The 14,190-nt window shown below is 35.8% G+C and overlaps 1 protein-coding gene across 3 annotated transcripts in view; it reads right to left on the reverse strand.

The window, feature by feature from the left end:
- The window catches only part of GULP1 (GULP PTB domain containing engulfment adaptor 1), a 269,420-nt gene that overhangs the window by 94,042 nt on the left and 161,188 nt on the right, over positions 1-14,190 (reverse strand). For all 3 annotated transcript variants that reach the window (XM_049615355.1, XM_049615357.1, XM_049615356.1), the window contains 2 exons: positions 7,852-7,923; positions 1,381-1,442 (listed from right to left, as the gene is read on the reverse strand). In XM_049615355.1, the coding sequence (XP_049471312.1) occupies positions 1,381-1,442; positions 7,852-7,879 (90 nt within the window). In that variant the 5' untranslated portion in view covers positions 7,880-7,923. The remainder of the gene's footprint in view (positions 1-1,380; positions 1,443-7,851; positions 7,924-14,190) is intronic.

Here is a 14,190-nt window from a genome sequence, read left to right on the forward strand (position 1 = left end):
ACCAAAAATATTTTAGAGCATTTCTTTGCTATGAAGTCAGCAAGAAAAAATTGAGTTGCTGTACTCTACAAATCTCACTGCTGAGCAACCGCTCTGGACGGGCCTCTAGATGGCCTTGTAATGCATCTTCCTGTGATTCAGACTCAGACCAGCACTCAAGAGGTTCTCTATTAAATAGCATTGACTTTCTGTTCAATAAATGTTTTTTCTAAAATTATTCCTAAAATAATTCCTCATACCTCTTCTCATTATACATATGTAGTTTACTAATCCATAAATCCTTAAGTTCCCTTATAAAAATAACATTATCATTTTCTGTTTTCCCCATACTGTGTCCAAAAGTCAGCTGTTTAAGTCAGACCCACTTGCATGTTCCCAATGCAACTTTCTCTCCTGTATCTTACAAGTTTAGACTCAGATTTCTCTGAAATCTTATTTTAGGTTTTGTGCTCCCTATTTCTAAAATAACACCTATCTGTAAAGATATTTTCGCAAAGTGCATTCGTTTATTTGTCCCCTTTTCCAACATTGACAATGAATCAAATCTTTGAAGATATGGGGCATAGATTGTTTCTATTTCTCTATTAAAATGAAGAAAACTAAACAAAAGAGTAAAATAATGTGCTCTTTTTCTGTTTTCTTAATAGTTTAAGTTTCGTCTTTCTTGTTTTGAATGATAATTGCATTCATTAAAATTGTAGCTCATTTCTCTCATTATCAAGTTAGTTTTTTATATTCTGCTGTGTAATTCAACATTAAAGTGCTTTTAAAGGATGCTAATTTGTTGGTTGTTTTATTTCCTATAGGCCATGATATTACAAATTAATTTCAATGATAGCCAAAATCATGTGAAGAAAATACATACATGACTGACAGAAATTATAAAGAGTATTCTTTATAATTAAATAAAATAATCACATATTTGGGGGTACCTGGGTGGCTCAGTCAGTTAAGCATCCAACTTTGCCTCAGGTCATGATCTCACCGTTCATGGGTTCGATCCCCGTGTCAGGCTCTGTGCTGACAGCTCAGAGCCTGGAGCCTGCTACAGATTCTGTCTCCCTCTCTCTGCCCTTCCCCCTTGTGCTCTCTCTGTCTCTCTCTCTTTCTCTTTCTCTCTCAAAAATAAACATTAAAAAAATTTTTTTAAATAATAATAATCCCTTACTTGGAGTGACAGGGAAAAAAAAGAATTAACTTATTTGTAGAGAAAAATCATTTCCCATACTATCCATTACAAAATTATTTATGCAATTTTTTTTCAGGGATCATCTACTAGGAAATGCCAATGCATAAGCAATCTTTCTAAGACTGACCATGAATTTAATAATAATAATATAACAAAAAATAAATTCAATAATATCACATAAACTATTTTACCTTTGCATTATAGGGAATGTAATGTTTTGATAAAGCTTCAGGCGTATGCATCCATGTTTTGTCTGCAATGAAGAACACACAGTGTTAAATTAAATTATATGTTCTAAGGGTGTCATATTCATTCATCAGCATATGTAAGGAGTGTGATATGGGTGGGAGCAATTCTAAATCATGATTCCTTTGCTAAATTGAGAAACAATAACTAGTCAGATATAAAAACAATGTAGCTGGAAAGTGTATACAAACTTGGGATAAAAAGACCATAATAAGCTATAGGCTTGATTTAAAAGACGGTTTAAAAAGTAACAACTCAGTGGACTACAAGTAGTTACATCAATTATGTGATTATGTGATATCTTTCTCATTTCCTTTTATACTCTCGTGGTTAACAGTTTTTTTAAAAGTTCCCTAATCAATAAATCTTCAACCTTTCAAATAGTCCTTAGATTAGTTTAAGAGAATATTAAAAACAAAGTGACTAAAAGAATAAAACATATTGAAAATAATTTGTATTGTGTATTATTGTTAGAAATAGAAAAATATTTTTCATTCAATTTTGGATTGTATTTACATATTCCACATATCTTCCAAAATATTTTGTGGACTGTATAAGTGAAAAAAAAGCAAAAAAATGTTAAACTAATCATATTTGACTACATTTTCGAAATTGCATTTGTTTGTTGTAAAACTTCTCAATCTTCAAAAACCATTGTCTCCTTTAGTAGAGTTTTGTATTTTACTCCTCACAGAATTAAAACATTTAGAATCAATATTATGAACAGAATAGAATGAAAGACGTATTTCACCATGAAAAATAGTAAATAAGTACGTACTGAAAAGAAATAGATTACTAACGAAGTATTTTTAACATTCAATTCAGAACATTTGAAAATGATATTAACAGAAACTAGTTTGGTATCTTTAATATGTTCTTCTCAAACTGGGGGATTGTGAGGACAAAGAGAAAAAGGCCTATCTTTCCGGAATGTCAATTACTTTATACCATTTGGAAAATAATGCAGTATATTTAAATTAAACATGTTTATGGGGTACAATGTTCACAAGAACTTCTGAGACAAAACATGAGGGATCAATAAAATCCCAAGCTCATGGTGCACCTTAGGGCTATTTCTGACTACTGAAGCAGATATGTGATAGTTGTGCATGGGTGAAGTATGTTGAGAAGCAACACATTCTAAGCTTCAAAAAAGCATATCGACATTGTATTAATGTAGAAAATTTTTATTTCCTATAAGGATTTTCATTTTAATTACAGTTTTCTCTTTATGACTGCTACTAAATGGTGAAGTGATTAATTCAAGAATAATTTGTACTTAGATTTGGGATACAATATTGCACTTGTATATTAAAAGAAATTAATCACAATGCTATACACCAGAACAATAAAAACATCAAGATAATAAAAACAAAGATCTGCCTTTAGGAAACTTAAAAAAAAAAAATCTAATTTCTTTTTGTAACCCCTTAACTCAATTATTCTCATGTCTCCTTTTCTAAGATACATGACACTGCTCAGAAGTATATAAAGTCTAAATCTGAATATAATGGTCCATTCCAATCCTGAGGCAGAGGGATAATTGCTTTCTCCTATAAGCTACTATTATTTGAAAACTGATGATACTACTTCCATTCTAGTCTTGTATTGCAGTGACCTAGAAAAAGGGTAGTTACATCCAGCTGTTACTGATGACAGACTAAAATATTCACAATGTTAAATTACCAGTGGAGAAGCCGCAGTTGTCACAATGACAAAAAATCTACATCCACATCGTCAAGAGATGATGGTTTAGTGGTTGTTCATTACATACCTCTAGTACAGGCAGTATACTTATAACACCTGAAAGATTTCTAAAACACATCCTTACTGTCATCCTAATTTATACTTTGGCAGAAGGAAAAACTAACAGAATAAAACTCTTTATATTAATTCATTTAGATGTGACTGACCTTGAAGAGTGAGTACAGATGATGGTTCCCGGTCACTATCTATCTATGCCGATAGGAGCAATTAGATATATGGAACTGGTACAGAAACAGGAACACAGACACTTCGGAATGTGCCCCCTTCCTTGAAATTAAACTGTAATCACTAACTCAAGAGTAAACAGTCACATAAATAAAATGCCAACATTTCAAAATACTTGGCAAGTATCAAACCACTCTGACTGCTAGGTCAATAAATCTGTGTTCAAAATGCACTTAGATTAAGAGCTCATCAAGAATGATGCAGGAAGTTCATTATTACTGTATCAACAGAGCTTAGTATATTGAAAGCATCTACTTTGGGTATATCAAATTTATTTTTTTAAGTTTATTTATTTATTTTGGGAGAGAGAATGTAAGCAGAGGAGGGGTAGAGAGAGAAAAGGAGAGAGAGAATCTAAAGCAGGCTCCACGTTGTCAGCACAGAGCCCAACAACGCAGGGCTCGAACTCATGAACCCTGAGCTCAGATCATGACCTGAACCGAAATCAAGAGTTGGAAGCTTAACTGACTGAGGCACCTAGGTGCCCTTAGTATGTCAAATTTAAAACAAAATGGTGTTGGGTGAATGCCTGCATGTGAATGGGTTAAAAAGGGAAATCATACTTAAATATTAAATTTTAACTGCGATGCTATGATTATATCTACTCATCAGTTTGTCAACTGATAAAGAAAATGAAGAGTATCTGGTTGAATTATTTAATCACATGCATTCACATTCAATGCTTTATGTTTTCTTACTAAATTATTCATTTTTGATGTAATGAATTTATTATAGGATTGTAAAAACTCAAAGAGAAAGCTAAAATAAGAAAGGAGCTATAGAACAAATACATTCATTAAATAATCAATGATTATAAGGTTAGACTAATTTTTATAGATCTCTTCAAAATAGTCCACAATGATGCAAATCTAATACATTCACTCTTTTTTAGAATCTGTAGCGTTAGAGACAGCATTTACAAAGAAAATCAGTGAAGTCACCGGTAATTCAACCAAAGAATACCAGACAACATACTAATTGGAAAGGCTGATAACAAGAAAAAAATATATGTTTGAATTTAAGATGATCTCTTTTCCATAGGCTTCTGAGTACAGGACAATTTAGTAAGGTTGCATGTGATAACCAAGTAAATTGGACAATTATGAAAGAAGAGATGAGGTTTTACTGATTGAAACTTTGTTTAGAGTAGAATATACAGTGTGTGCTGATGTTAGTTATTGGAAATATGACTGAATAATATATTCTCTAGGGGTACAATTACAGCTCCCGATTGTCAAGATGTAGGACTTCTCTCATAAAATTCAATTTTTCCAACTCAAATTAAAATTCAACCAAATAGTGCTATTGGTTGAAACTAGCAGCAGAGGCTCTAAGAATTCTTCCTTTATCAACCTCACTAAGTGAGAGTCAGAATTGATTAGTAAGTGGGTAGAACTTCTGGTATCAATTCTAACTTGGAATTAGAGCAAAATATTGATCAGTAATTTCCTGATAAGGAAATTTAGTCATTAAACTTGGAGGAAAAAAAAAAGAAACGTTTTAAAGAGAATGAGGCAAAGCAGGAAAGAACAAATGCTTCTCTTTCCTGATTCTCTAAATCAGTCCAGTTTTCCCCATGGCTATATTTCCACTGTCGTCAAATGAAACAAATATACTATTGCTGGTTACTTGGGATTTCTCTGTGAAAAACTCCAAAATCCTCTTCAACTAAAGAGAAATTAGAAATAGGGAGTTTCAACTTTAAAACCATGGGAAAAGGAAATGTAAGCAAATAAAAAGAGTCTAGAAGTGCTTTTTTTTTTTTAACGTTTATTTATTTTTGAGACAGAGAGAGACAGAGCATGAACGGGGGAGGGTCAGAGAGAGAGGGAGACACAAAATTCGAAGCAGGCTCCAGGCTCTGAGCCCGGCGCCGGTCTCAAACTCACGGACCATAGATCGTGACCTGAGCCGAAGTCGGACACTTAACCGACTGAGCCACCCAGGCGCACCTAGAAATGTTTTTTAAAAATAAGATAATATGGGGGTGCCTGGGTGCTCAGTCAGTTAAGCGTCTGACTTGGGCTCAGGTCACGATCTCGCAGTTCGTGGGTTCAAGCCCACTGTGCTGACAGCTCAGAGCCTGAAGGCTGCTTTGGATTCTGTGTTTCCCTCTCTCCCTGCCCCTCCCTCACTCGCACTCTGTCTCTCAAAAATAAATAAACATTAAAAATAAGACAATAAAGGGGTGCCTGGGTGGCTCAGTCGGTTAAGCGTCCGACTTCAGCTTGGGTCATGATCTCGCAGTTCGTGGATTCGAGCCCCACGTCTGGCTCTGTGCTGATAGCTTGGAGCCTGGAGCCTGCTTCAGATTCTGTGTCTTCCTCCCTCTCTGCCTCTACCCTGCCTCATGCTCTGTCTCTCTCTCTGTCTCTCTGTCTCTGTCTCTCTCTCTCAAAATAAATAAACATTTAAAAAATTTTAAAAAAAGATAATATGATTAAAGTGACGAGTTGTGATGTAAGATTTTTATTACTTCATTAAAAATACTTATATGTACCATAGGATTATTTCCAGATTCTTTTTTTACTAGTAAAAGAATTAAAAATGAAACATTATTTTACTTCCAGTGTATGTTTTAAATCTGATGCAAGCTGCAGACCACAATAAATATTATTTTGCCTTCCCCTTATTCAGAAAAATAATCAAAATAATAAATTCCCAGTTTCCCAAGGTTGAAAGGTGCCTGAAAGTTCACATCCCTACTGAATACATCAATCCTCTGTACCACGGCCAAATGTTTGAACACTTCTCACTTCCAAAACAAAAAAAAAAGTTTGTACTTCAAGCAATTCTATGATATGTTTGCACAACTTGGTTGGAATTTTTTCCTGCATTAAATCAATGACCTTGTAATTTGTACTCATATGATCTGTATTAAACTTAGCCCCGTGACCACATGACAGTCCTCCAAACACTGAAAGACCACACCAAGGGTTCTCAGCCATACTTCCTGTTCTAGGTTGAAAGCCCTGAAGTCACCCCAGCCTTTCTCATCTGTGTGTGACACAATGTGTCAATCAGTCCTTTAAAGAGAGAACACACTATGCCAGACTTCATGGAATGGAAGAGAACAATCTACTTCGTGGTTCTGGACTGTCCATTATTCATACATTAGAAAATTAACTAGAACCTTTCATACACGCTGTTGACTTAATTCTTCAGTCGTTTTTTACCCACATAGAATTTAAGGTGCATCTTCCAAATAATAACAGTATATAAGTAAAAATGAAAGTGTTCGATTTTCTGGACCCACGTTTGGCAATTTACATGATCTTATTAAGTATATAGTGTGGAATATGACCCAACTGGTCATTTCAGCCCCACATATCTGTAATTCTACCACATCAGTTTATGTATTTCTGCTTTCAATCACTTATGAACTTGAGTATGACTATTTAATTATTCTCTCTCAATTCACTGATAGCATATTAAATAGGGCAGAGCCTTGTGTCCAGCAGCAGACAGCTCCTTACAAAAAGACAAGGGTACATTATTTTAACTTCACTGAACTACGTAAAACTATCAAATTTTGCAATTTTTCCTATGAGTGCATCATGAAACATTCGTCAAATGCCATGTTTTCCTGCCCCTTAAAAAAACAGCATTTAACTAGCTGCTTCTTTCATTCCTATGCTGATCATTATGATATACTACATTTATTTTAAATCCCTGCCTGCAAATTAATAACAAAGTTATTTTAGCCTCATTGTTATCAATTTACCTACCATCAAGCCTCACATGTTATTCAATAAAGAGTGAGTGAAGCATGTGCAGACATGCAGAAGCATGAATTTAAACCATGGTAAATTTGGGGTGCCTGGGTGACTCCGTCAATGGAGCATCTAACTTTGGCTCAGATCACAGTCTCACAGATCGTGAGTTTGAGCCCCACAGCATCAGGCTCTATACTGACAGCTCAGAGCCTGGAGTCTGCTTCGGATTTTGTGACTCCCTCTCTCAGCCCCTCCACCATTCCCACTCTGTCTCTCTCTCTCTCTTTCTCAAAAATAAATAAACATTAAAAAATTAAATAATGGTAAATTTTTATTAAGTCCAGCGAATTTAGTATTATACGGCTATGCTATCTAGTAAGACTAGTTTGAGATCACTTTATTTTTTGCAATTTCACACCAGAGAATAAAATTGCCAGAGAACACACTGTCATAAGTGTATTTTGAATTAAACGTATTAAACAAATCCACTCTTTCATCAGGGTGATAACCCAAGAAGGTTAATTAGCAATGTTTGCAGATGTGTGTTACTCTATTCTAACCTCATTCCTGAACCATGTGATTTGATAATAGGAAAAACTGATTCCTTAACATCAGTTAATAGTAAATACTATTACTAGAAAATCATTACTATGATTTTCATAGTAATATTGAATTGACCCCCAGGTCCTTTAAATGTGAACAACTTACCTTTCTTTCTGCTAAAAGCACGATTCATGATGATCAGCCAAACAGACGTTGAGTTCAATCACAGTTGATATCCTATAAAAAAAAAAAAAAAAAAAAAAAAAATTCAAGCAAAAAGAAACATTGACAAACCTCTTTTATGGAAATGCATTAAAAAAAAATTTTTTTTAATGTTTTTATTTATTTTTGAGACAGAGAGAGACAGAGCATGAGCAGGGGAGGGGCAGAGAGAGAGGGAGACACAGAATCGGAAGCAGGCTCCAGGCTCTGAGCTGTCAGCATAGTGCCCGACACGGGGCTCGAACCCACAGACTGTGAGATCATGACCTGAGCCGAAGTCGGACGCTTAACCGACTGAGCCACCCAGGCGCCCCAAAATGCATTTTAATCACAAAGTCTTTAAAATTTTTTTTAAATATTTATAAACAGTACTCTGGAATTCCCCATGAGACACTGAATAAATATAAATTTATTCATAAGAATAAATAAGAATAAACATAAGTACTCAATATTATGGGTGGCACAGCAGATAAGAACAATATCTCAAATAAATTTCCTCCCAAGTTCCCTAATCTTCTTGTCTTTTGCCTATTATACATCTACCATTAATTATATTTATGTGCAAATTTAAGGAGAAAGAAGATTAATACTTTTCTCTTAGCTTATAGGTAAGAAGTGTGATACAGTTTGGGGTTATTAACAGTACTGAACAAACAGAAGTCTTTGATTATGACAGTGGCAGTCATGTCCCTCTCCAACTAGGCTCTGCTAGGTGGCCCTACACCCCATGATGCTCTGGGCACTGCTGTCTGATTCAAACGAAGATGATGGCACCCTATCCCACTTTGAAACCAAGGAAGCACACGTGATGATCTCTGATTTTGCCTTTGGAATAATTTATCCCTAGTCTTGAAGAACACTTCACGTACACAGCAAAATAACTATGTTCCAGTCCTGTGGGAACTAAGAAGTCCAAAAGCCTTCCTTCATTTCATCCCATCTCCATCCCTTTAGTTGAAACTGGCAGAGGGTTGTTTGGCCACATCCTTAGTATTCTCTGCTGTATGGATAAGCTGAGAATGTTCCAAATCTGTAAGTACTGTTTCTTTGTAGTTTAACAATTCCTTTTTCAATTCATTTTTTTCTTCTCACATTTTACTATAATCAGTTAGAAGGAACCAAGCCACTGTTCAACACTTGGCTTAGAAATTTTCTCAGCCAAATATCCAATTTCATCAATTACAAGTTCTAGCCTCCACAAAATACTAAAACACAAATACACTTCAGGCAAGTTCTTTGCCCACTTTATAACAAGAATTACCTTTTCTCCATTGTTCAATAACACGTCCTATATTTCCATCTGAGACCTCAACAGAATGTCCTTTACCATCCATACGTCTACCAACATTCTGTTCATGATTATTTATGTATTCTCTAAGAAGATGGAGGCTTTTGGTCTCCTCTTTTCTTTCTGAACCCTCACCAGAACTGCCTCGAGCAGTACCTTCACAGCAATCTCCACTTCTTTCAGCATGCACCTCAAAACACTTCCAGCTTTTACCCATCACCCAGTTCCAAAGCTGCGTCCACATTTTTGGTTTTTTGTTGTAACAGCTTCCTACTTCTCAGGATCAGCTTCTCTCTTAGTCAGCTTGGACTGCCATAACAAAATTCCGGAACTGCAACACTTAAACTACAGACATTTTTAACTTGCAATATTGGAGGCTGGAGGTTGGAAATCAGGATGCCAGCAAGGTGAGGTTCTAGTGAGGGCCCTCTTCCTGGCTTGTATATGGACCGATACCTTCCGGCTGTGTCCTCACATGGCAGAGAGAGAGGGAGCTCTTGTTTTCTTCTCTTTTTATGAAGACACTAATCCCATCATGGGGGCTTCGTGCATATGCTCTCATCTAAACCTAATTAGGTCCCAAAGTCCCCATCTCCAAATACCACTTTGGGGGTTAGTATTTCAACATGTGAATTTGGGGGGAGGGGGGTGGATACCAACATTTCATCCATAACTCTCACCATTAAGCCTACAAAGCAATAAAACACAACAGAGAAATTAATCTTTATAAAAAGTCATTTTTATAGTGAAATTACTACTATCTCTGTTCTGGCTTATCTGCTCCCAAAGAATTAAAAGTTAACAGAATTATAAAATATTATCACTAGGTACTGTTTTGTACACTTAGATAATGACACTATAATATCACTTTCTTACTGACCTCATACTTCATTCACTTTTTCATGATATGCCATTAATACAAGACAGGTAGAGAATATATTTTATAAACTAAAACACCAAAATGATTACGTCATTTATACTAACAATATAATATGGTTTCTTTTGTATAATATAAAAGATACTATTATTGGAAAAGTCATGATTTAAATGACTTTATTTATTACAATTAATTTATTTATTCATTTGGAAATCATTTATTAATCACCAGTGCCAGGCATTCAGCAAGGTATACAAGGGGATACATTAGGACAAAATATATTCTGTATCCTACCAAAAGTTACTTTTCATCTAGAAACTAACAGACATGGTTATTGATTGATCGATTGTATCCTGGAGGAATAAATGAAAATCAAAAACTAGCAGAAAAGATACATAATGTATCTGAATGTAAGATTAGATTTCTCTGGAAAAATACACAAAATTACCATGGAGTCTATTAATCAGTAGAGCAAATTCAGTATGTCTCAAGTAGACATTGTTCACAATAGCAGATTGTGAAATATAAAGATGGAGGTTAAGGGGTGCCTGGGTGGCTCTGTAGGTTAAGAGTCCAACTCTTGGATTTAGGCTCAGGTCATGATCTCCCAGTTTCATGAGTTCAAGCCCCACTTTGGGCTCTGCTCTGATCACGCAAAGCCTATTCAGGATTCTCTGTCTCCCTCTTTCCCTGCCCCTCCCGGCTCACACTCTTTATGTCTCTCTCAAAAAAATAAAAAAAAAAAAAGATGGAGTTTAATACCATATAATTTTAAATTTCATAAAATCGTGCTTATTTATTTATTTATTTTTCTTTCAAGACAGAGCGAGCATAGGGGAGAGGGGCACAAGGAGGGAGAAAATCTTAAGCAGGCTCCACGCTCAGCATGAAGCCCTACAGAGCTTGATCCCCGACCCTGGGATCATTGACCTGAGCTGAAATTAAGAGTCAAACACTCAACTGACTGAGCCACCTAAGCACCCCAAACTGTGTGTATTTTAAATTAAGATTATAATATAAAGTCTCTGGAGACATATAGACAGGAAAAAACAACAACAACAACAATAACAACAACAAAAACCTTAACATGACTGTATAAGGTTCAACAGGCCAAATAAATAGAGGATAAAATAACACTACAATTCTATGACTCCAGAACACCAGAAGGATTTTCGCCTGTTTTCCAAACACAGATATAAATGTCAGTGAATATCAGATAGGCTGTTCTTATCATGTAAATAAAAAGTATAATTTCATTTTCCAACTACTTTTTAAATTTTTTTAACGTTTATTTATTTTTGAAACAAAGAGAGACAGAGCGTGAACGGGGGAGGGTCAGAGAGAGAGGGAGACACAGAAACTGAAACAGGCTCCAGGCTCTGAGCTGTCAGCACAGAGCCTGACGCGGGGCTCGAACTCACGGGCCGTGAGATCATGACCTGAGCCGAAGTTGGATGCTTAACTGACTGAGCCATCCAGGCACCCCACTTTCCAATGACTTTTTAGCATATTTATTTGACCCTAGCCACTCTACTCTTCTTTGTAAAGCAGTTCTTTATTCCCCACTAGAGAATAAGCATGGTGGGTTTGTTCACTATGCCCATGTGTAGAGCACAGTGCGTAATGCTAACTAAGTTGGCATTCAATACACCATATTCATGTTCAATGTATTAATAACATGTTTTAATGTATTTTATAGCTGAAGTAGTAAGATATACATTGTTATCGATTTACCATTTTAAGTTTAAGAAATATAAGTTTTGTATAAACCTACTTTGTTTCAGTTTACAGCATGATATAAATCTTTCTTTTTGGACAAACTTTTGATAAACATTGCTTCAATGGCTACTTATACATGGATGCACTATTGCCTTCTCAGTTAATAATTATTTCTAAATTCTAGCTAAACAATATACAGAAAGAATAGCTGACATAAATAACTTTTACAATTTTTTCCAAAAAAAATAGCATCCCAGAGTAAAAGTTATACTAGGTCTAAAGTGTTACTATTTAGATTTTCTATTATTTTTTTTTAATTTTTTTTTTTAACGTTTATTTATTTTTGAGACAGAGAGAGACAGAGCATGAACGGGGGAGGGTCAGAGAGAGGGAGACACAGAATCCGAAACAGGCTCCAGGCTCTGAGCTGTCAGCACAGTGCCCGACGCGGGGCTTGAACCCACGGACCGCGAGATCATGACCCGAGCTGAAGTCGGCCGCTTAACCGACTGAGCCACCCAGGCGTCCCTTAATTAAACATAAAAGAGTTGTTCGATTAAAAAACAAAAACAGAGGCTGGAACAATGTGCATGGCCATGAGTTGTATGTGAGAATCCTCATTTACTTTCATACTCTCCAGGATTGAATACTGGAGAGCGTGTGTCTCTGCATGTGTCTCTTGGGGATATACTTTTTATAATCCTTTCTTTATACATACAGAAAACCCTTTGGGATTAATAATACTATATGGTATGATATGAGAACTTACACTAATTTCTTTAATGGTATATGTCAAAACAGAGTCATTACCATTCACTGACTAATCCAAACCTTCCTCAGAAATGTATGTTGCCACCTTCCCATATGTTAAAGAAAGCTCTATAGACTCATTTACACACTTCTACTTCTAACCAAGATGGAGTAACAGGCTATATTTATCTTACCATCTACAACACCTAAAAATTGAGACAAAATGTATGAAACAATAATTCTCAAGACTACGAACATCAGACAGCAAAGGAAAGCGATCAATGAAGGATGAAAAACAATTAAGGTAAGCCATACAATTTCCCCAGTTTAATACACAGAGATAGTTTCCAGGATATGGTGCAGGGAGGTGGAACCCAGTCAGATTCCAGCAACCTCCCTAAATTGAGGAGATTATCATTGCCAATGTGGTAAAACAAAGGTGACTAGTGTTGCAGACCAGAGCACTGGAGAGGCAAGGGCTCCACAGAAATAACTAAAGATACCTGCAAAAAGCCTTATAATTTGGTGTGCTTGGGTGGCTCAGTTGGTTAACCATTGTACTCTTAATTTCAGCTCAGGTCATGATCTCATGGTTGGTGAGTTTGAGCTTTGCATCAGGCTCCACACTGTCAGTGCAGAGCCTCCTTGGGATTCTCTCTCTCTCTTTCCCCTCCTCTCTCTGTCCCTCCCCTGCTCGAGCTATCTCTCTCTCTCTCTCTCTCTCTCTCTCTCTCAAAAGGAATAAATGAACTTTAAAAAGAAAAAGTCTTACAATTTAACTTGGTAATGACTACTTCCTAAGACTGAGTAAATAGTCATCCACAAAGTTCAAAGAGATTGGTGCCTGTAGCTCACTCTAGAGTCAACAGCAAGGAAGAAAAAGCTCATAATTTACAGGACATCAGTTAGATTACTAAGAAGTGCCTAGCCTTGTAAATGGGGGAAAATAAAGCTAGAATAAATGCTGCTTTGGACCCACTTAACAACTTTTAATAGCAAGACCCCAAAGAATTAACCCATTTCCAAGTAACTTCACTATATCTCAAAGTTATGTTCAAAAACACTTTAAGGAATATAAAAATACTCAACACCAAACATAGCGAAATGCATAATATCTGGCATCCAATTAAAAAAAAAAAATCAAGCATACAAAGAAGTAAAAGAATACAATACACAGTGGGAGGAAAATCAATTAAAACTGATCCGGAAAAACTGATCCAGAAACATAGACATCACTAGATGAATTGTTTTAATATCCATTTTTTAAAGTTTATTTATTTTGAGAGAGAGAGAGAGAGAGAGAGCACAATCAGGGGAGGGACAGACAAAGAGGGAGAGAGGGGGAATCCCAGGCAGGTTCCATGCTGTCAGCACAGAGCCCAACACAGGGCTCGAACTCAGGAACCACGAGATCATGACCTGAACCAAGATCGAGAGTCAGACACTTAACCTATTGCACCACCCAGGTGCCCAAATTTTATTTCAAAATCAGGAACTATATTAACAAAACACTATAAAATAACTTGGTATTAATTCATTCTATAACTTTAAACTTTTGTAAGCCTAATTTTTAAAAAAAGTTTGGAGCCAACAATCTTTTTTTTTTTTAAATAGATCCAGCATATCGAGGTTTGAAAACTGATTTTAT

This window comes from Panthera uncia (assembly GCF_023721935.1).
Source record: "Panthera uncia isolate 11264 chromosome C1 unlocalized genomic scaffold, Puncia_PCG_1.0 HiC_scaffold_3, whole genome shotgun sequence".
NCBI lineage: Eukaryota > Metazoa > Chordata > Mammalia > Carnivora > Felidae > Panthera > Panthera uncia.